At 40.0% G+C, this 20,263-nt stretch overlaps 1 protein-coding gene across 4 annotated transcripts in view; it reads left to right on the top strand.

Moving 5' to 3' along the window:
* Nucleotides 1-19,713, top strand: part of CTDSPL2 (CTD small phosphatase like 2) — a 41,229-nt gene extending 21,516 nt beyond the window's left edge. For all 4 annotated transcript variants that reach the window (XM_065076855.1, XM_065076852.1, XM_065076853.1 and 1 more), the window contains 11 exons: nt 1,719-1,857; nt 3,940-4,089; nt 4,579-4,794; nt 5,775-5,853; nt 6,120-6,231; nt 7,095-7,181; nt 12,351-12,413; nt 12,509-12,588; nt 15,159-15,285; nt 15,877-15,972; nt 16,503-19,713. In XM_065076855.1, coding sequence (XP_064932927.1) covers nt 1,719-1,857; nt 3,940-4,089; nt 4,579-4,794; nt 5,775-5,853; nt 6,120-6,231; nt 7,095-7,181; nt 12,351-12,413; nt 12,509-12,588; nt 15,159-15,285; nt 15,877-15,972; nt 16,503-16,568 — 1,215 coding nt within the window. In that variant the 3' untranslated portion in view covers nt 16,569-19,713. The remainder of the gene's footprint in view (nt 1-1,718; nt 1,858-3,939; nt 4,090-4,578; nt 4,795-5,774; nt 5,854-6,119; nt 6,232-7,094; nt 7,182-12,350; nt 12,414-12,508; nt 12,589-15,158; nt 15,286-15,876; nt 15,973-16,502) is intronic.
* Nucleotides 19,714-20,263: the final 550 nt, after the last annotated feature.

Genomic DNA, 20,263 nt, shown 5'->3' with positions numbered 1-20,263 from the left:
ATGGTTTCTGAAAACAACCAAAATGTTTTATGTCAGTAGACATTGCCATGTTCCTTATGGTACCATTATTCATAGTAATAGGTTGTATTGAATTGATCAGATAATTCAAATAGATTATATAAATACATTGAAAATATATCTTTCTATATCTGTGCAATAAAATTTTCAGTGTATAAACCAAATAGCTCAATAACTTCATATGTGATTCCACCTCTGAACTCTGTTATCTAACATTAACACCACATGGGCACAGCAGCGTGAGATTTCCCAGCACATGACGGTGGCTCCTCTGCTGCTGGAAAAGAGCTCTCTAGACTTAGTGAATTCTTTGAGCCTCTGCCGATACCATCAGCCACATATCCTGCTTTCATTGTCATTTTTCAATGTTTCTACACTTGTTTTCCATAAAGCACAATGAGAATGCAACTCATTTTATGAAGGCCAGTGGGTAGCTTTTAGAAGTTAATTAACTTATCTAATTTTTTACCTGGTGTTGACCACTTGAGTGACCTAGAAGATGAGATGCCTCACTGTTCTTTTGATCAATTCAGTGAGCCATCCGTTTTCTCTTGTTGTGTGGATTTATGGTATATACAGTATTATTTATTCTATTGGCAGTAATTAGGTTGTTCTTAGCAAGGTTGTTGGTCAAGGATGTTGCCAGTAGGAGGCTTTTGGGATCAGTGGTGTTTACTTGTCCTCTCATATGGATGTCAACACATTTCCATGTTCGTTAGTATTTCTTTTAGCTGTGATACTGTTAGCATGGACTTCAGATTAATTTTTCTAAAAGATTTATTTGGAGCATGCAAACCACTTTTTTCTTTTTCTAAGATGTGGAACTGCTGTTCCAGAAGGGTAATATTGTAATTCTAAAACTGAAATTTTAATTAACTTTGTTATGGTCTGTGGCCTTTTTATTTATTTGGATATTTAATTCAATTTATTTTGCATTGCCTCACACCTTACATTTCAGTGTGCTCTCTCTGGTCGTGCATTAGGGTTCAAGTTGCCATTTTATGAAGTAGTAGTAGGTGCTTTGGAGAAAGAGGGGAGAAACCTGTCTTTAATATGTGCCTACACATATAGTCATGCACAGAAAATATGCAAACATGTTCAGTTCTGTATCATTCATGTGAGTGCCACAGGGCAGGACAGTAATTTACTTGAAGGTAAGAAGAATCATTGGGTCCTAACCGCTGTTTGCAACATTTTTACCAGCCACATTTTGTCATGTACTGTCTGATCTGGATGGAATAGCAGCAAGTCACACACTGCAATACAGTTTAACAAGCCACTTTATGTAGTGAGCAAGTTTCATACTGAGTATTGTTGTACAGTTTACATCCTGTATATTTAACAGGCAGAGAAATCATGTTTCAGATAGTTGTCTCTCCATTTCCCCAACTCCATAGCGCTTAAATGTTTATAAAAGGGCTATCTAGTGAAATAGTACTTAAAGGCAGTTTTTCCACTACAGAAGTTCCAAGTACAGTTTCCTTCCTAATGCTTTGCTATTTACCTTGAGTTATGTCAGTTTAAATTAGTTTAAAATTCCAGCTGGCCAGCTACAAGTTGCATATACCGCACCTGGAAGCGGAACAATAAATGGATCTTTTGTGAAACTTTCCTTAACAGCTAACATTTGCTGGTAGTGTTCCATGGAGAAAAGAGGCACTCTTCAGTATGTTTCTTTTTTCCCCTTTTCCTGTTTTAAGGAAGAAAGAGAAAATCCTGCAAAGCGAAGTAGAATTGAACGGGATATAGATAACAACTTGATTACATCCACACCTCAAACAAGAGAAAAGCCTAATAAACAGATCTCTCGAGTACGGCGGAAAAATCAGATGAATGGAGGTTTGTAAATATGCTAATCCTATGTTGTTGCAGCAGGTGGTGATTGAGAGGTCTTACTGCTGTTAACTGGTACAGGCCATTCTTCATTGGTGGAGACTGTGAAGGGGTTTGTGATTGACTTCAGTGAGAACAAGGCTGAGCTAATAGCAGCAAAACAAGATTTCTAAGACTGAAGCAACAGTTACATTACTTCTCAGACGCATACCCACTGGGTCTTTGTAAGAGCAAGCTGGAAATGTGATCATGACCAGCTATTTTGGAACTGATTTAACTTTCTTTTTATTATCCTATAAAGCCAAGGATAATTATTTGATTTAGCTCTTTTCTCCTTTCCTCACAAAAAAAATAGTGAAATGTAACTTCCCAACTCATGAGCTTTGTGGAAGTAACCAGATGTCCTTAGATATTGAAAGCACTTGTCAAACACATAGGCAGGTTTCTGTGATAGTATCATAGGAGGAGACCTGGCCGGTCGCCTGTTCCCCAGTGAGTGGATCCAGCTGGAAGCCAGACCTGGCTGTGCAGTTAGATCAGGCTGCTCCAGCCTTGGCAAGTTTTGAGTATCTTTTAAGGATGGAGATTCTACAACCCTGTTCCAGTGTCTGACCACCTCCCTGTGAAAACTGTTTCTTTTTGAGTATCTCTAATACTGACATGATAAAGTGGTCAGTTAATTTAGAGTATCAGCTGTGGTTCTAAATATGACTTAAGCCCCCATTTTTCTGGACTTCTTTTGTAAGGAAACAGGACTTAGGTGATTGTGCTGCCTGTCAGTGTTCCTTCATTCCCCGTTTCCCCAGTGACTCTGGAATCCATCATCTGGTTTCTGCCAGGTTTGTCAGCAAGGCAGAAGGCTCAGAGATTTCATAGTCCAACAAGGTTTGCAACGTCAGTATCTAAGTAAAGGACAGAGCTCCAAGTGACTGACTTGAGCGATGGCCACAGTGTGAGAGGATCACTGCTTGGTCGCCGTCAGGTATCTGTGTCACACATGGCTTTAGGAGGAACCCCTTTCCTAATGTTTGCTGTCATTGAAGTTGTTTTCTCTCCTGGAGAGGTAATAGAGACGCACCCACTGACAGTGTGATGCACACATACAATGCTCAAAGATGAGAGAGAAACTACTGACTTATAACAGGCATCTGGAGATCCTGTGCACGTAGAGCACACTGAACCCGTGTGACCATCCCACCAAGTTCTGGGTTGAGGTATTCTGTATTAGCGAAGGCGCTGAGGTGCAGCCGGCACCCTCTGCATTCTTCACAGAAGTGCTAGCAGTGTGAAGGGCTTGTCCAGCTGAGCTGCCAGAGCACTGCTCGGTGCGTGTGCACAGCGTGCATTCCGGATGGACACACACTGCCCGGCCTCCTCACTGGGAACTCAAGATCTTCTCTTGCATTTCAGTCTCAGAACCATGTCTTGGATCTCAGCCATGAGATGGCAAGTTTTAGTTCTAGGATGTACTTTACATGCAATTTTATAGGAAACCTTAATTGTTATGTGTTAATGTTTTATAATGTGGAGATTTATTTAATTTCATGTCCTTTTTACCTATGATAACTAAAAATTATTTGACTTCATAACTGTGTCTGTGCATAACTGTGTGTGGATATGTGGAGAATAAACTATGAGCTCGATCTGGTGAAGAGTGAAGGTTCAGGCACTGGAGCTGCTCTGACACTTGCTCTTGTTTCCATCTAGTGGAGTCCCCCTGCTACTGACATTGGCTGTTGGGAGAGGTGCACAGCATCCCCACCTCTGTCTTCTGTTGGCAAGCCCATTGAAAGGACTGAAACTTCTATTGTTTGTTAATCTAGAGCATACTTTTATAAACAATGAGGGCTTCCTAATTTGAAGTGTTAACCTTAAGATGGTGTTAAAAATTGGCATTTTGTTTTTATGTCAATACTAAATTGCTAGCTTTTTAAAATAAATTAAATACTTATGCTATTTATTTTGTCAACTAAATTGAACCATGAGCAAGAGTGATCTTTCCTATAATGAAAATAATGACAATGAGAGGATGTAACTGAAAAGCAGAAGCATGGTATTATACTTCCTAACCTTTTTTTCTTTTTGCAGAAGCTGGAACTTATGAAATGACAAACCAACATGTAAAGCAAAATGGAAAATTAGAAGATAATCCTACCACTGGCAGCCCCCCACGAACTACCTTACTGGGAACCATATTTTCTCCTGTTTTCAATTTTTTTTCACCAGCAAATAAAAATGGTAAGTATTATTTTAAAAGCTAGTACTGCTAAAGCTAAGAATGATAGGTTGGTTTGCTTGTTTCTAAGAAAAAGCTGTTTTGAGTGGTGATACACAGACCAAGATCAAGAGTAACTACTACCAAATAAAAGGCCTCCTTAATACTTGGAAGGGTTGATCATTAATAAAAGAAGCAGTGAGTTTATATGCATCAGAAATAGCTAGTGATAGCTAGTGTAAATAGCTAGTGTAAATAGCTAGTGGTGTATCTTTTATTAAAAAAAGAAAAAAAAAAAAGAAAAAAAAAAGATATTAAGTTCCTTGTGCCAAACATAAAGACATTTGTCATGGTCTTCATTTTGGTTCTTATTTTTGTAACCTGAATCAAACACAGCCATCTTCAATTACTCTGAAACTTATTTTGTGTGTGGTTAATAATGATGACCAGCATTCTGCTGGGGAACTCAGCTGAAGGGTCCTGGCTATGAGTGCACTGAAATCTTCCTGCAGGAACATCGGGCTCAGATTCTCCAGGCCAAGCTGTTGAAGCTGAAGAAATAGTCAAACAGCTTGACATGGAGCAGGTAGATGAGATCACTACAAGTACTGCAACATCGACCAACGGAGCAGCGTACAGCAGCCAGGCAGTGCAGCTCAGATCCGCTGTCAACAACGGCCTGGAGGAGGTGGAGGAAACAACTGATCGGGACCTGCCACCGCTCACAGGTAAGAAACGTGGGCTTGCTGGGACTCGAGTAGTGGAGGTGTCTGTGATCTGTACTCTTAGGGAAATCCTAGCACCTGAATTTTGTGCAAGTTAATATTTCATCTTTTCTTGGGGCATGCAAACAGTATTAATAGTGACTTTTGTGTTCAACAGACAAACGTGTTTTATGCACCAAAGACACAATTTTGGCAAGTCTCGTCTATTCCCAGTATAACTCAGTTGACCTTGTAATATTTCTTCAAATGAAAACAAAGATTCCAGAAGAATTTTTATTAATATTGAACCTTGCCCACCCCCCCCATATTAAAAATGGCCATACTAGACTTGCAGATCACAAAGAGAAATGTGCACCATTTCAATATCTTACATTAGAACAACATTGTGAAGTGAGTCAGAAACATACAGATCCTACATTGATTTTCCACATATCCTCCAAAAGACTCATCATACGTATTTTTTGACAAAAATTGTATCCACAACATTCAGCTTCTCCTCTCTGTGGATGGGCAGCATCAAATTCTTACCGGTGCTCTGAATCCTCCCAGGACATTCTGTAAGTGGTGCTGGGGGTCTGAGATCTCCTGGCCGTGGAGGTGACCACAGGTCTGCTCCAGACCTTCTGGAACGTTCTGGCGTCAGAAGGGCCCCTTGGTCACTGCAAACCCCTGGAACGTGCATCCAGTCCATCCCCCCAGGGCTGTATGGATGCCATGCTGTGTCACGCAGGCACTGCTGCTCGGCCACGCCGTGCCGTTCTGTGGGTGCCGTGACACGGGGTGCTGGGCTGGCTGCTGCCAGGCTGCGCAGAGTGACACAGGGGAACTCAGGGCTGAGCTGAAGGGAGGTTTGTTTGCACTGTTGTTTGAGGCACTCGGGTATCAAGTGCAAATTTTCACTTTTAAAAACTGCACTAATAAAACTAGCTCTTGTGGGTTTTTGTTTTATTTTTTTGTTTCGGTCAATTTTCGTTGAATTTTAGCACCAGTATCTCCAGACAGTGGCTACTCATCAGCCCATGCAGAAGCCACCTATGAAGAAGACTGGGAAGTCTTTGATCCGTAAGTGCTAATGTTTGTATTGAAAATTTATTGATAATGTTGGGTATTGGATTAAGACATTTAAGTTGGAACAGTTTTATATTATGGTAATGAATTCCAAATGCTGTTAACTTAAAAAAAAAAGTGTATATTGATGTGGTTTTTTTTCAATTTAAAATACTTATTTCTTGTGCAGCCTTAAATATTTGAAATATTAAATTGAACTACAACATTGCCAGTTAAATAATGTATATGCATTTCTATAGCAAAATCTGTATTCTTTTCAGATATTATTTCATCAAACATGTTCCACCACTAACAGAAGAACAGCTTAACAGGAAGCCAGCTCTTCCACTGAAAACAAGAAGCACACCAGAATTCTCATTAGTTCTAGACTTGGTAAATACCTTTATAAACACATAACTAAATGCAAGGGTTATGTAGCATTTCATTTATTTTGTTTGTGGCTGAAATTAGTAATGTTTGCTTTAAACAAAAAGGTCTTGATGTCTGTTAACCAATTTTTAGTATTTTTGGTTGTAGTCTACATTTAAAAAAATAATAGTGGCAAGAACAGAATGCTTGCTATATTTGTTGAATACTTAACATCCTGTTTTAAAAAAAAAGGCATTACGCTTTTCGTTGTCTCAAACAAAGAGTTGTCTGTCCCCATAAAGCTTTCATAAAATGTGGGAAAAGATAACATGTAATAAATAGGAGAATTCAGCTTCATATGTCTTGCATCAAGATTGATCAATAATGAATCTTTTAATTCTTAGAAAATTCTTATTCTTAGAGGGCACAAATCCACTTTTAAAAATATTAATAGAAAATATATTTGTCTTTATAATAATTTATTTTAGTCTCTCAGTTTTGAAAGTTGTTTCAGACCCTGTTAATGAAGTCAGGAACAGTACTTTATCATGAAGAGAATCGATTGGTGTGTCCTCTAGTGGTCGTGTGAATGGATAGAGTGTTGGAACTGAATGACAGGATAGCCTAAAAAATTAAAATATCTTCTTATAATGATACCGCTAGCACACAATTCTAAATGAAATATTTTGAAAACTGCAAGAATAATGAAATGCATAACTCATTCTAAGAATTCTTTTTCAATCGTGACAGCACTTGCACTAAAATAAATCTTCCTGACTAAACAAATCTATGTTAAAATGAGCATAAAAATCCAGAAAGCTACTTCTATTTTCAACATTATTTTCACAATCTTCTCTTTCTTTTATACCATCTAATTTTTTTTCTAGGATGAAACACTAGTGCACTGTAGTCTAAATGAACTAGAAGATGCTGCACTCACTTTTCCAGTTCTTTTTCAAGATGTCATTTACCAGGTAACTAGTGTGCATAGAAAAATATGTACCTTTTAATTTTGTTTAATGTATGAATTCTTGCTGCACATATTTGTTATCATCTTGTTTAAAGAGAGATAAGCAGCTGCCTGGCATTTCACAGCTGCCTGGGTGATAACCTGCAGGTGTCACACTGTGCACAGCGGGTTGTCCTGTGTTAGAGATCCTGCTCGTTGCCGCTGCGATATGGTGGGGTCAGTCACTGGCTCTGGTCGCAAACCTCACTGCTGCAAGCGCGGGAGCCGTCCTTGTCACAGCGATCTGCCAGCAGCTGTTCTCCTGGCGCCTGGAGTTCAGCTGGATCATTGCCCAGGGGCAGCTTCTCACCGACTTTCACTTCCTTCCCTTCCTTCCCTCGCAGGGAAAACCAGTCCATGCTGATCGCTCCTTCCCTCGCGGGGAAAGCCAGTCCATGCTGATCGCTCCTTCCCTCACAGGGAAAGCCAGTCCGTGCTGGCCGATCGCTCCTCTCCACCCAGCAGACGTCTTCAGAGCCTGGCGGTGACCAGCACTGTCTCGATCCTTAGCCTTACCGTGCACTTTGCCAGTGCCCATTCTGCCTCTTCACTCCCAGAGAGAGTTTGCTGGGTACTTAGAGTGATTTTTGATTGTCTTGTGGAGACTGCTGAATTTAGGTTTTTGTTCTGCTTTAGGAGGCGGTGTTAGTTGTGTGTGTTTTATCTTGACATAGCATAGAGGAGCAAGCGTGGGAAGGAGGAACTCTCTTCCTGCAACTACCCAAGAAGCTGCACTGACACAGGCTGTTGTTCCCAGGTCCTTTGGTGTGATGTACCTGGAAGTGCAGCTTCCTCACCATGTAGTTCGCACCATATCGGACCTCACTGTAGTATCTTTGGAGAATGAGCCACTCATCAGGCACCTTAAAAGGCCACTTGTCCAGGTACTTTTCCTGATTTAAAAGATGTTTTTCTTCACTGTTGCATATAAAAACCCTTAGCATCGCAAAAGCTGAAATAATTTTTAAACATGGGTTATCTAATCTCTTATTTGGTGACAGCCATGCACAGTGTCACCCAGGCTGAACTTGGAAGGAGCCTTAGAATTAGTTCTTTGAAGGTTCTTGACACTGCTAACAGAATCAGGAAGATGAAAGCTTCATTTTTTTTTCCTTTCTTCTCTTACAAGATTACAGTATGGTTTGAGTATTTTCTGTCTATAACTGTGGTCCTTTTAGTGATTGCATGTTTATGCTGAGATCTATCTGGGATTTGGTCTTTAGGAAATGGAAGTCAATGGAAAAAGTGACTTACAAGATTTCTAAAGCTTTATTTAATGGCATTGTACAGTTACTATGTGGGTCCTGGCTGAGTTTTCTCGTAGCTCTCTCTGTAGTCTGGGCTGGTTTTGCCAAGGAGCAGCTTCTTACAGCCTTGAGAAGGTCAGCCACTGCCTCTGAGCACACTCTCCTGATCACTATATTCCATTTTGCTCAGTTCTTCAGTGGAAATGCATCTTTATGGATCTATCACAGAATAATTCCCTTTGGTCTTTGTGATCCTTGAAAGATGTTCTGGAGCTCCATCGGTCAGTTGTAGGTGATGGAGCGTAGTGTTCCATGTATTCTGTCTTGCTGTCACTGATGAAGACCTAGGTGCTTTACTTTGTTACGGCAGTGGGATGAAATAAACAATACTTGTGAATTCTGGCTCTCCCTTCTAACCAGCTTCCCTCTGTCTGTTCCTCGGCAGTAACAGAAGAGCCATCCAGCTTTGGATCTGAAAGCCAGGAAGCCGTCGTGTATCTCAGGCAGCATCCAGAAAAATCTGGTCTTAGGTTGGGAAGACAGTTTTAGTTCAGCAGAACCTCTCGAATTGCAATTCTGCCCCTTGAAGAGCCACGGCTGGCTGCACTTGAAGCAGCTCTGTCTGGTTAGGAGACAATCTTCATCTTGAATCACTTAAGACATGGTTCAGTGGGAAATGAGCTGGGCTTGTTTAGCTGGCAAGCCCAGGCTGCAGCCAGGCCTGCAGTGTGTGGGGCAGGCTGAAGGGAGGCAGCTGCACATGCCCTCGGGCCCTGCGGCAGAGCCTGCCGGGCTCGGGGTCCCGTGGCTCTCGTGCTGCTCTGGCGCTGCTCTGGCATCCCCAGGGTCCAGCGAGTGCCCGGCTATGTGGGGCCAGTGGGGCTCCTGCTGTGCTGCAGTGGTAAGTGCAGCTTCACATGGCTGGTGAACTGAGCCCTCTCTGGTGTTCACCTTGTGAAATGATGGCAAATCCTGAGCGACAGAGACACATCACAGGTACACCGGAATTCCTTATTGGCATTCCAGAGACTAGGACACCAAGTGGAACACACATCTTTGGGGTTTTTTAGTGCATGAAAGGAATAATCTTTCCTTCCAATTTCACCTTCAAAGAATTAAAGTCATTTGTATTGTGAACGAGGAAGGCATTGAATGACAATTTTGATTTTGCACATTTAGATTTTGTTGCCGTTGAAACAATGGAATATGATGGTCATTTGGATGGGGAAAAGCAAACAAAGAAAACACCAAAAACCTTTGAGGGGCTTTTTATATATGTTATGCACTTTTGAGGATGGATCTCTGACAAACTTTCAGGAATTAAAAATGGAGAAAATTATTATTAGACTTCTATCTGTATTTTCAAAAATTATCTGTCACATTAGATCTGCTCACCAGAGTGATGGGTGTGTTTTGTTCTATTTTGGTTACTTAATTCTTCTCTTTGGTTACCTGGGGTTCTGTGTCAGCTCCTCGGAGCTGTGTGTAATGGTGTGGTGGTTTTATGTGATGCCAGAATGTCACAAACCAGAAAAAGCAAACCAGTGAATCTGCCATTGATGTTATTGTTAAATTTTATGTGCGTGCATATAAGCTGTGATTAGAAACACATATTCAACAGAGAAATTATTTTCCCTGGATTTCTTCTTTACATTCACATGTGAACTTCTTAGAGAAAGATTGATATTAAAATAGATATTGTGTTAAGATAGATACACACTTATCACTGCCTGGCAGTAACCTAAACTAGACCACATTACAAAGATGCTGCAATTACCCGCAGGCTAAACAAACTGAAAAATAAACCCCACAGGGCGTGTACACGCGAGGAACCCGAGCAACCAGAACTGTTCTCTGATCTAATTGAATGATTTCTAAAATTATTTTAACTGGCCATTGTGACCAATATAATTCAATTCAGATTTAAAAGGAGCAATAAATTATATAGAAAACAGCTTTATTTATATTAGTGGCAGCTGAAATATCAACAGATATCTTACTGCTTCGGTTGCCAGGGGAGTTTGTAGGAGACATGTTGAAGAGGCTGTTTCTGAAATAACATCTGTATTTCTTCCGTAACAGAGAATAGGCTTGTTCATTTGAAATCAAGCTCTGGAAGAAACCTTAGAACCGAATAACATCCTCTTCACATACCATTATTAGCAACTCTTAATCTTGTGTGCAGTGAAAACACTCAAATCCTTTCTATGACTTTTTAGTTTTGAAGAGAAAGATTTAGGTTGCAATAAAGTAAATATTTACTCAGGAAAAATGCTACAAACAGAATAATCCTTTTGGCACCTGCAAATTAAAACTCACGTCCCCTTAATCTCTGTGTTCCAAGGAGGGAGGTTTGCTGGTCACATCGTGTGCTTGCTACATACTGAGCGAGCGCTTTGCGCTGAATTTACAGCAACTTGCACGTTATTTAGTGCCTGGCTGCAGCCTCTCCACACTGTTCTCGGTAGCTGATTTGATCCTGGATTTGCCAGAATGAGAAGGGAAATGCATATTGTCTGTGTGGTCAAGGAACGGGCCTTCATACACCAGAACCAGAGATCCTGTTCCCAGATTCTCTGCTTTTGGTGACTATTCCTAGTGCAGACGGAAAAAAAGAAAACTAAAGCGTTACTGTAGTACGTCTGCAAACTATATTCAGATCTTCAGACACTTCAGGATAGAAATAGACGCTTTACCAAATTTTAAGCTAAATCATTAAATTCGCTTTCATTTAGAAATATGTGCTTCCTTTAAATGACCAAGATCTATTGCAGCATGTGTTAACAATATGAAGTAATACAAAACTAAACTATCCCCCTTTTCTTTCTCCTTGGTCCACGTAAAAATTTGATACAATTCAGTGCAATCATATAGATCCTTTGTGGAGATTTACTGTGATCTGAAGGTGCATTTAAGCCTATTCCTAACTGGCTGTTAAAAAAATTGATGAAGCTGAAATTACCTTGGTTGAAATTACAAGCTCAGTATGCTTCCTTCTCTTTTGGGATATTTTAGTAACTGTTTCCTCCAAACTGTGTACTCTAAGTGTGGGCGATCTCTGCCCCAGAGGGTGGTGAGCAGAGCACGAGCCATTGTTGTCCCCGCTGGGGCTTGGAGCAGCTCAGGGCTGTGCCAGACCCCCCAGCAGAGCATTGTCCCAGTCCCAATGGAACTGGTGCCGCAGGAGCAGGACAGTGCTGGCTGTGTACCTGCACATCTGCCGGCACCCCGAGCTGCGGCTCAGCCAGCTGAGACCCCAGTCAGGTGTTTGCAGTTAAAGCAGAGATGCAGAAGTCTCCTAACCTGGGATCTCTTCTCAGGAGCCTACAAGATTTTGCAGAGAATAATTCATGTATGTGTGCAGTTCTGTGCTGCTGGCATTTGAATTTATGGAAATTTGGAAGCAGCTGAAGCCTTTTCTTTTTATCGCTCCTGACAGCCCCATATTCAATGTGTAATTCTTAGTGGAAGAAGGTTATTAAGAATATTATTTAGTTTATGTGCTCGCACGCATTATCTAGTAATTGAACTGGTGGTGCCCAGCTGGTGAAAACTGATTCAAGATGTTTAGTCACAGTATCACAGTTTCATTTTTTCCTTAGAGAGTGTCCAACTTTTTATATTTTAATTGAAATTATTTATAATTCCATCAGATTTTCCTGTGAAACTGTTAAGCCTGTGTTTATCATCTTACACTTTGAATTACAGGTGCTTAGGCTGCAAGCTAATTTAATATTGTTTAAGCTGAGTTATTATTCTGTAGGAAGTTAATATTTGCTATTTATTCATACTGCTCACTCTGACCTAATCTTGACAAACTGATACTTAGTAGTGCAGGTGATAGCTGCAGTGTTTTGAATCTTCAATAAAGTCCATCTCTGTTTCAGGTTTATGTCCGGTTAAGGCCATTCTTCCGAGAATTCCTGGAACGTATGTCTCAGATTTATGAGGTAAAAACAATTAGACATTACCTTTTAATCTCACTTCTAAACTATATTCACATACTTACCTGTAAAATAATTACTTTTTCCCCTTTTATCCATAGATCATTCTTTTTACTGCTTCTAAGAAGGTGTATGCAGACAAGCTATTGAACATACTAGACCCTAAAAAGAAACTGGTCAGGTAAAAATGGAAAACTATGAACATACCTGTTGTAAGCAAACTAACTAGTATTTCCTAACAAACGTGATGAAAGGAAGTGTTCGTTACTGCAGCGTGTCTCTCTAAACGGAATCTTTGTGGTTTTGTCTGGTCTAAGAGTGAGAGAAAAGTTAAGTGATTGAATTGTTGCCTTGGTGATCAGATAAACCCCACGAGCTTTACATTGCCCCTGTGCCCAAAATCATCCCATTTGTTCTCTGTAGCAAGTTATTCTTGCTCACGGCATCAAACGTGTTTGAGCTGCTTTGGAATTTACATTACGGGTAAAGCAAAGGAACTGAGCATTAGGTTACTGTTAAACTATTTAAACTTGATTTATTATTTATAAATTAGGAATTGTAGAGTTATCTTTACAATCAGCATATTTTTATTTCTTATTCAATCTCAAAAGAACTTGTTTGTGGGGTTCGTAGTAAAGTTGTTTTGGTTTTTCATTCTTTAATACTGAGCTTTGTTTGGAAGCGACTGGCATTTCTCAAGAACAGTTCATAAGGCATAAAGAAATTCTGCCAGATGAGATTCTTTACGTTATTCTCATCCGGAAGGTGAACTGTGACGTGGGAAAGCTGAAACCACAGAGGGGTTTCACCCCGCGTAGGGTGTCCATAAGGGAAGGAAACACCTGGGCTTGGTTAGAGTCAGACCTGTACAATTCTGTACCTGGGGCACCACTGGCAAAGCACTTCTCTGCCTCATTTTGTTGTAATATTCTTCAGTGAAAACATAGTTTTCTTTACACCTGTAATAAAATTACCATTCTGACTGAGACAGCAGTCGCATCCATTGTTTTCCCATGATAGCTTAGGCACATTGTAACTCATTTTCCTTAGGAGCATAAAGATAAACTGTTTGCTGGGTTTAATCCACAAACAGTCATCATATTACTTGTTGCTAATGTGGCATGTGCAACAGAATCCTAGCTGAGTTTTGGTAAACTCATTTGCCACTGCGTTTTGAACAGGCCAACAAAACTAGACTTGCAAAGGTCGTTGGAATAGCCGAGTGAGCTGAACCGCACAGCCAGCGGGACAGACGAGCGAGCGAGGCCTTTGCATGCACAGAGAATGAGGCCAAGTGTGCACCCCTGGCACTAAAAACCTGCCTCCGAGAACCTAATATGTCTGATTTGGAACTGCAGTTTTAACTGCGTTAGGAACAGGAAAAAGATAATAAAACATGCAGACAAGCAGTGTGATGAGAATGCGCAGGAAGGTGCACGTGAGGCATGAATTTGGTTGTGATTCACATGCCACGGAAACGCTGGTGGTGAGGCAGGGTTACTGTGCCAGGAGCCCAACGGGGGGCATGTCAGCACTGCATGGGGGACTTGGGATCTAGGTATACATATATATAGGTATATGGGATATGGGATCTAGGTATACATATATATACACACACACTATATATGTGTGTGCATAGATATAGATATAGATATAGATATAGATATAGATATAGATATAGATATAGATATAGATATAGATATGCACACACACTCATGTATATGTATATGTATATGTATATGTATATGTATATGTATATGTATATGTATATGTATATGTATATGTATATGTATATGTGTGTGTATATGTATATGTATATGTGTGTGTGTGTGTGTATATATACACACACACATTTGCTGGCTGCCCAGGTGTCAGCTTATTTCCCTCCAGAGCAACATCAGGAACTCAAGGCCTTTAGGAAATTAAGCACACTATGTACCGCTTCTAAAAACTTCATTTGAAATATTAGCAGCCTTAAAAACAGCATTGTAATACAGCTCTGTAAAACCCCAAATCTGTCTGGTTTACAATTAATTTTTAAATTGGAATTACGTTGATATTCCATGAAATTCCAGTTTTATTCCTGGTATTTTTGAATCCAGTCCTTTTAGTCTATCCATCCATTTACTATGTATTTCTTCTGTAAAAAATTAAAAGGGAGTAGACTAATTGGAAAGGAAGAAGTTGATGGAATGTTTTGGCCTTGAGGGTTTTTTCAAGCTCTAATAAGTGAAATAGGTTAATTGCAAAGAGAGGTAACATAAAAAGGAAATATTTCTTGTGATACTTTGTGTTCCAGCATGCAGTGGCATGGGGAGCTGTGTGCTGGAACAGCTGGAACAAAATAAAGGAATAATAAAACCCCAACAAATTGGCTCCTGTGCAGAACTAATCTCTGATCTTGGGGCCTTGCAAATTCATTGAGTATTTTGGGTTCCTTTGTCAATCCAGCTGCAAAAATGGTTAGAAAGCCAGAGCGCGTTGAGAAATATTTGATACATCTGAGCTGAGCTTTTTGTTTAAATACAAACAGCCACCTGCAGAACTAGGTTAATATCGAATCACCGTAACTAGTGATTTTACCAGTAAAAAGCTCACAAGTGAATGGGAAAAAAGGGGACAGTTCTTTAAAAGGAGTTAAGTGGATCGGAACAGAAAATCCTGGGTAACATTTGGCGAAGTTCACTCTTCCCTGGTGCAATGTTGGTGTTGTGGTTTGTCTCATTAACAAGTATTTTACTTCAATCACAGGCATCGACTTTTCCGTGAGCATTGTGTTTGTGTACAAGGAAATTACATCAAAGATTTAAACATTCTTGGCAGAGATCTTTCAAAAACGATCATAATTGACAATTCACCACAAGCCTTTGCTTATCAGGTAAGGATACTGCTGTCGGCAAACTCCTCAGGTACGGTAAAACCTTCCTGACAGTGTGGCCAAACGCTGCAGTGGGATTTAACTTCTTGTTTAAGTTATGTGCTCAGGTTTGTGTTTAAGTTTATGAACCCAACTGTAACAAATCACACAGGTTTACTCATATTTTCTTATTTTTATGAAGATCTGGTCAAGTGCAAAGCGAGCACCTTGTTACACGAGCAGACTGTGTGACCAGTCAGGTTTATTTCTCATTCTGCATTTCTGAAGAGCCCTCATGTGCACAAGCTGTGTACAGCCAGGACACTGTCAGTGTCCTCGTGTGCTTTAACATCACATTTTCTCAAAATACCAATGCTTTTCAGTTCAGTAGAGCTTTTAGAGCTAGTCCTGTTTCATCTTCCATGTGGAAATGTTTATAGTGATGGATGCAAAGGAAAGAGATATTTTGGAAATTAATACAAACTTTAGAGGAAAAGTACATATTAATAAACTCTAGCTTGGAAACATATTTCCCAAAAATGCTATTTCACAATATTCTTAGGTAAGTTAACTGTAAATCATGTGTTGATGATTTTTTAATTTTTACTTCAGCTTTCAAATGGAATTCCTATAGAAAGCTGGTTCATGGATAAAAATGACAATGAACTCCTAAAATTGATTCCATTTCTGGAGAAACTTGTAGAGCTGGTAAGTGTTTCCTTGACTTGGCTCCTCCCCAGGCCCCTGCCCAATATGTTAGTTCGCTCTTTTAAGTATTGTCATGTATTTTGAGATTTTCAGAGTTGCTGAGATGTAGACTGCTAAGTCACGTATGTCTCTTTTTGAAAAGGATACTCTGGGCAGTAATTCAAGTATGCATAAGGACTTATTTACATAGTAAAAGACAGGACATCATTATTTCTAACTGCTTTGGATCAAAAAAATGGAGAATTGTAACCTCAATTATAATGAAATTGAGAATCTGTAGGCATTTAGATTAAATAATGCCTATTGTTGGCTGTGATGTGTGCCTTTGTTCTTAAAACGCACAGGAATTACTCCTAACTTCTTGTGAATGTTACATAGTTTTTTCTGTAAGGCTCTTGTAATTACATATATTCATGGCTTATATTTTGTTGTATTGAAATAGCGGTGTTAGAAAATAGACCCTGTTAAAATCTGATCTATAGATGTGTTTATTCTCCTAAAACTGGCACCTTTTCTTTTTTCTCCTCCAGAACGAAGATGTCCGACCTCACATCAGAGACAGATTTCGCTTGCATGACTTGCTACCCCCAGACTAAAGCCTTTTCTCGAATTACTGAAGGGGGAGAAAATGCAGGACCCTTTTGGACTGAAACAAAACATTGCCATTACTGTTGAAATTTTGCATTTTTGTACCCCGTCTTGCTTTTCTTATCTTTGGTGCCCAAAAATAATCAAGGGTTACAGAAAGAGACTTTGTGCATCAGAGGTTGGATCCATTCAGAACAATCCAGTACAGCGCAGTAGGTAGGCTAGAACAGAACAGTCTTTAGAACTAGTGCGACTCCAATTAAATTTTTTAATGTACAGGACATCTGCAGTTTATAAAGAATTCTGTTTCTGCCACCAGCAGTTTGACCTGTAGAAACACAGGATTTTATGATATAACAGAGATTGAAAATGGACTCTTATTTTCTCTCTGTTCGGTGCTCTAAGTGGGTTTGTAGCCACTTTTCTGTTACTTTTCAGATTCTCATTTCAACAGGAATGGCCAGTAAAAGTTGTTTTCTTTTTCCTGTTCAGGTTTATAACCTTTTTACACTTTTGACCTGTATTAGATTAGAATTTCATTATGCATTCCTTTTAGTTGAGGCGCTTCATAGTTTTTCTGGAAATAGCCACATTTTCTTAGTTTTTTTTATTAAACAGTTGGATGGCCGTTTTCCTGCTTTGTCTGCCTGCATACTGTATATTTGTTTAAAAGTATTCTCTACTTTTAGTCCACGTAAGTTTCATTTAGAAAGAAAAAAAACCCGCATTTATATTTTCTTTCTGTAATATTCTACTGTAGTTGAAATCTTTTAAAAAAAATCAAGAGACTGGCTAGGTAAGAAGACTCTGAGAATGCCTGGTAGGATATTGGGAAGCGGTGTGATGGCGTGTGCGCTGGACAACCGGGAGCTCGCGGCGGCACAGCCGGTGGAGACGGATCCCTGGGCTGCGCAGGGAGCGCAGGTGGGTCCCGATTCCCTCCAACGGCCCCGGTGTGCGCGGGGTCGCGCTCTGAGCTGCTTGGCGGGGCGGGGGACATGGCTGCACCTGGCAGGACGGCCCAGCTGCCCTTGGACTGGTTTACTGTGGGAATGGTCTGTGAGCCGTGGTCCCGGTGCAGCTCCCGCCAGAGGCCGATATTTTTGTACTGGTGTGTACCCTCCTGTGCTGGAGGCTTTTTATGGAAAGGAGTGTTGGTAAGGGTCAGGATGCTTCGCCTCTCGACTGCATTAACGCCACAGGCTCAGAGTGGTTTTGTGTAAAAGATGTCACAGAATGGCACTTTTTCTAAAGAGAAGTTTGATATTTTGTATGCTTGTTAAGAAAGTACAGTATTGGAAATTAAAGGTGGACAACTGATAATTGAGAGGTATGTCAATTAATTTTTTATGTATATTACCTGTTTACTTGTACAATTTTATTGTACAAATTACATGCAGCTTCATTTTCAAATGAGTCCTTAAAATAAGGAAAATCTTTTTAGCAAAACATTTAATTTTTGTATTTTTGATTTTAAAAGGCATGAGTTATGTCAACTTTTTCCAGTGTATTAATGAAGATTTTAACTTTTCATCAGGTTGAGTGTTTTCTTACTATATTATCTGTTGTGTATGTAGCTAGCACATTGTGTCACTGAACTGTTTAAAAAATTAGCATGTAGAGCAAGCCTGTTTTGTGGAAAATCCTTATTCATTAAAAAAACAAAAAATCATCATGGCAGATTTTCTGCAAAAAAGTGAAAACATTTGTAATTCAGAATACTGATTTTTTTTTGTATTTAAAGAAAGGTATTTTGCTTGCAGGAAAGAAATACTACAGATTCATTTTAATGAGAATCTTTTAAATGTATTTATCTTTAGGGCATCTGGGCATCTTTACGCTGTTTGTCTTATGTCTTTATTGAAATAAAATGTACATAACATTACCTTTATATATGCTTTTGCGCAGCGTGTGAACCCTGTAACCAGCCCCCTTCCTTCCTGTTTTTATGTTGATAAGATGGTTCTGGAAATATTTATAGATTTTGAAAATGGTCGGCTTGTATTTGAATTACTACATGGTTTGCCAACTATTTTTTAGTTGTTTGTTACAACGTAAATCTGAGATTTTTAATTAGTTTAACAGTAAATCCTTATTTAATGCGGAATTCTTCCAAATTTCTCCAAGTAATTGACATAATAGAATTCACTAGTCTCGCAGAATGAAACGGTTTTTGTTCAGTAGTTCATCGCTTTTCTCTGCCTGTGAAGAGCAGATCACCTGTTCCAATAGTGTCCTTACACACATGGTCCTGTCTTTGGCAAAAACCATTCTCAAAGTGCTTCTTTAGTTAAAGAAACCAAAGCATACATTGCACTTTACAGCTGTATCTGTGTTGTGACGATCAGATCAGTGAGGGAAATAAAAATGTAAATGGAGGGATTTAGTTCTACATAGATGCACAGCAAAAATAACAGAGACTGCTTAGTAAACATATTAAATATTAATATTTTAATGTGCTGCAAGTCTGGTATTTATCATTCTGAGCTTTCTTTGCAGAATGAGTCTACCTGCTTCAAAATGTAAGTTCCTAAAAGTGTCAAACACTCTGGCATGAACAGTCTTTGCATGGAGCAGAGGTACAACCCATGGGGGTTTATTTTCATTTCTGAGTCTCCTGGGTGGGACTCGGCTGCTCTGACGTGAGTGGCTCAGCCTGTCACCCCTGCCAGCCGGGGAGTCCCTGCGTGCGTCACTCGAGTCTTGAATGTAGAACTGCGCAACTCCAGCAGTTCATCTTGTAGCTGTATCATTTATTCCAACTTTATGTATTTTTAGAAAACATAACGTCATATTTCCAAAGTTCTTAATGATTTCATTTGTGGTCTTTTGCTCGATCGCGGTAATCGCATGTTAATTTTACATGTCCACATGTATTCTGTTCTAGGTTTGAGCATTCTTGGTTCTGACAGCAAAATAACATCTTCCATACTTGTTTTGGCAATACATGTTCAATCTCTTTTTTTCTTTATATTGCTATATAGCTAGAATAGCATTCACCCTGGTATTATTGGCTTCCTTTCTGCCTTTGATTCATTTCACCTTCCATCTGTGTAGGAAAACACTTTTTTGTTACTTTTGAAATGTATCAGAAAGCCTGAATGTTTGAAGAGCTGATTAAAAATCTCCCAAACCGAGAGTGGTACCAGCAAAGGCCCGCTCAGGACACGTCTCTTCTTTCTCAGCAGCGCCGAGCTGTGTGAGTGCAGTGCTGGAGAACGCAGCGCAGTTCTGGCGGGGGGGCCAGGACAGTTTGCCCCAGTTTGCTCCCGCTCACTGCTGGTCGCACAGCGTCCCCCTCCCCAGACGTGGTTCTTGTCGCCGTCAGAGCTGGAGGGCCGTGGTTGAACTGGAACAGCTGGGACGGCGTCAAGCCCTGAAGGGAGAGGGCTGAGAAGGTGGAGCGGGGAGAAATCCATCAACCCTCTGCCCTCAGCAGCACAGTAATGTGGGCCTGTGTCTGCAACCACAGGGCTGGCTTGTTCAGTACAGAAACATGGCCAGAAACAAAAACATTGGGACTCTGCGGAGTAAATACCCATATTCCTTTATTTTTCCTCATGCTTCTGGCTTCCCTGTAGTGTTGCATTGCAGATCAGACCCTTTAGTCTTCTTTGTCTAAACCACCTTGGATGAACAGCTTATCATTAGTATAGTAAAGTAGATTGTGTGATTCTCACCTTCACAATTGATATAAAAGCTA

This window comes from Columba livia, chromosome 11 (genome assembly GCF_036013475.1).
Source record: "Columba livia isolate bColLiv1 breed racing homer chromosome 11, bColLiv1.pat.W.v2, whole genome shotgun sequence".
NCBI classification, from domain to species: Eukaryota; Metazoa; Chordata; class Aves; order Columbiformes; family Columbidae; genus Columba; species Columba livia.
This window is presented reverse-complemented; position numbering and strand designations above follow the sequence as displayed.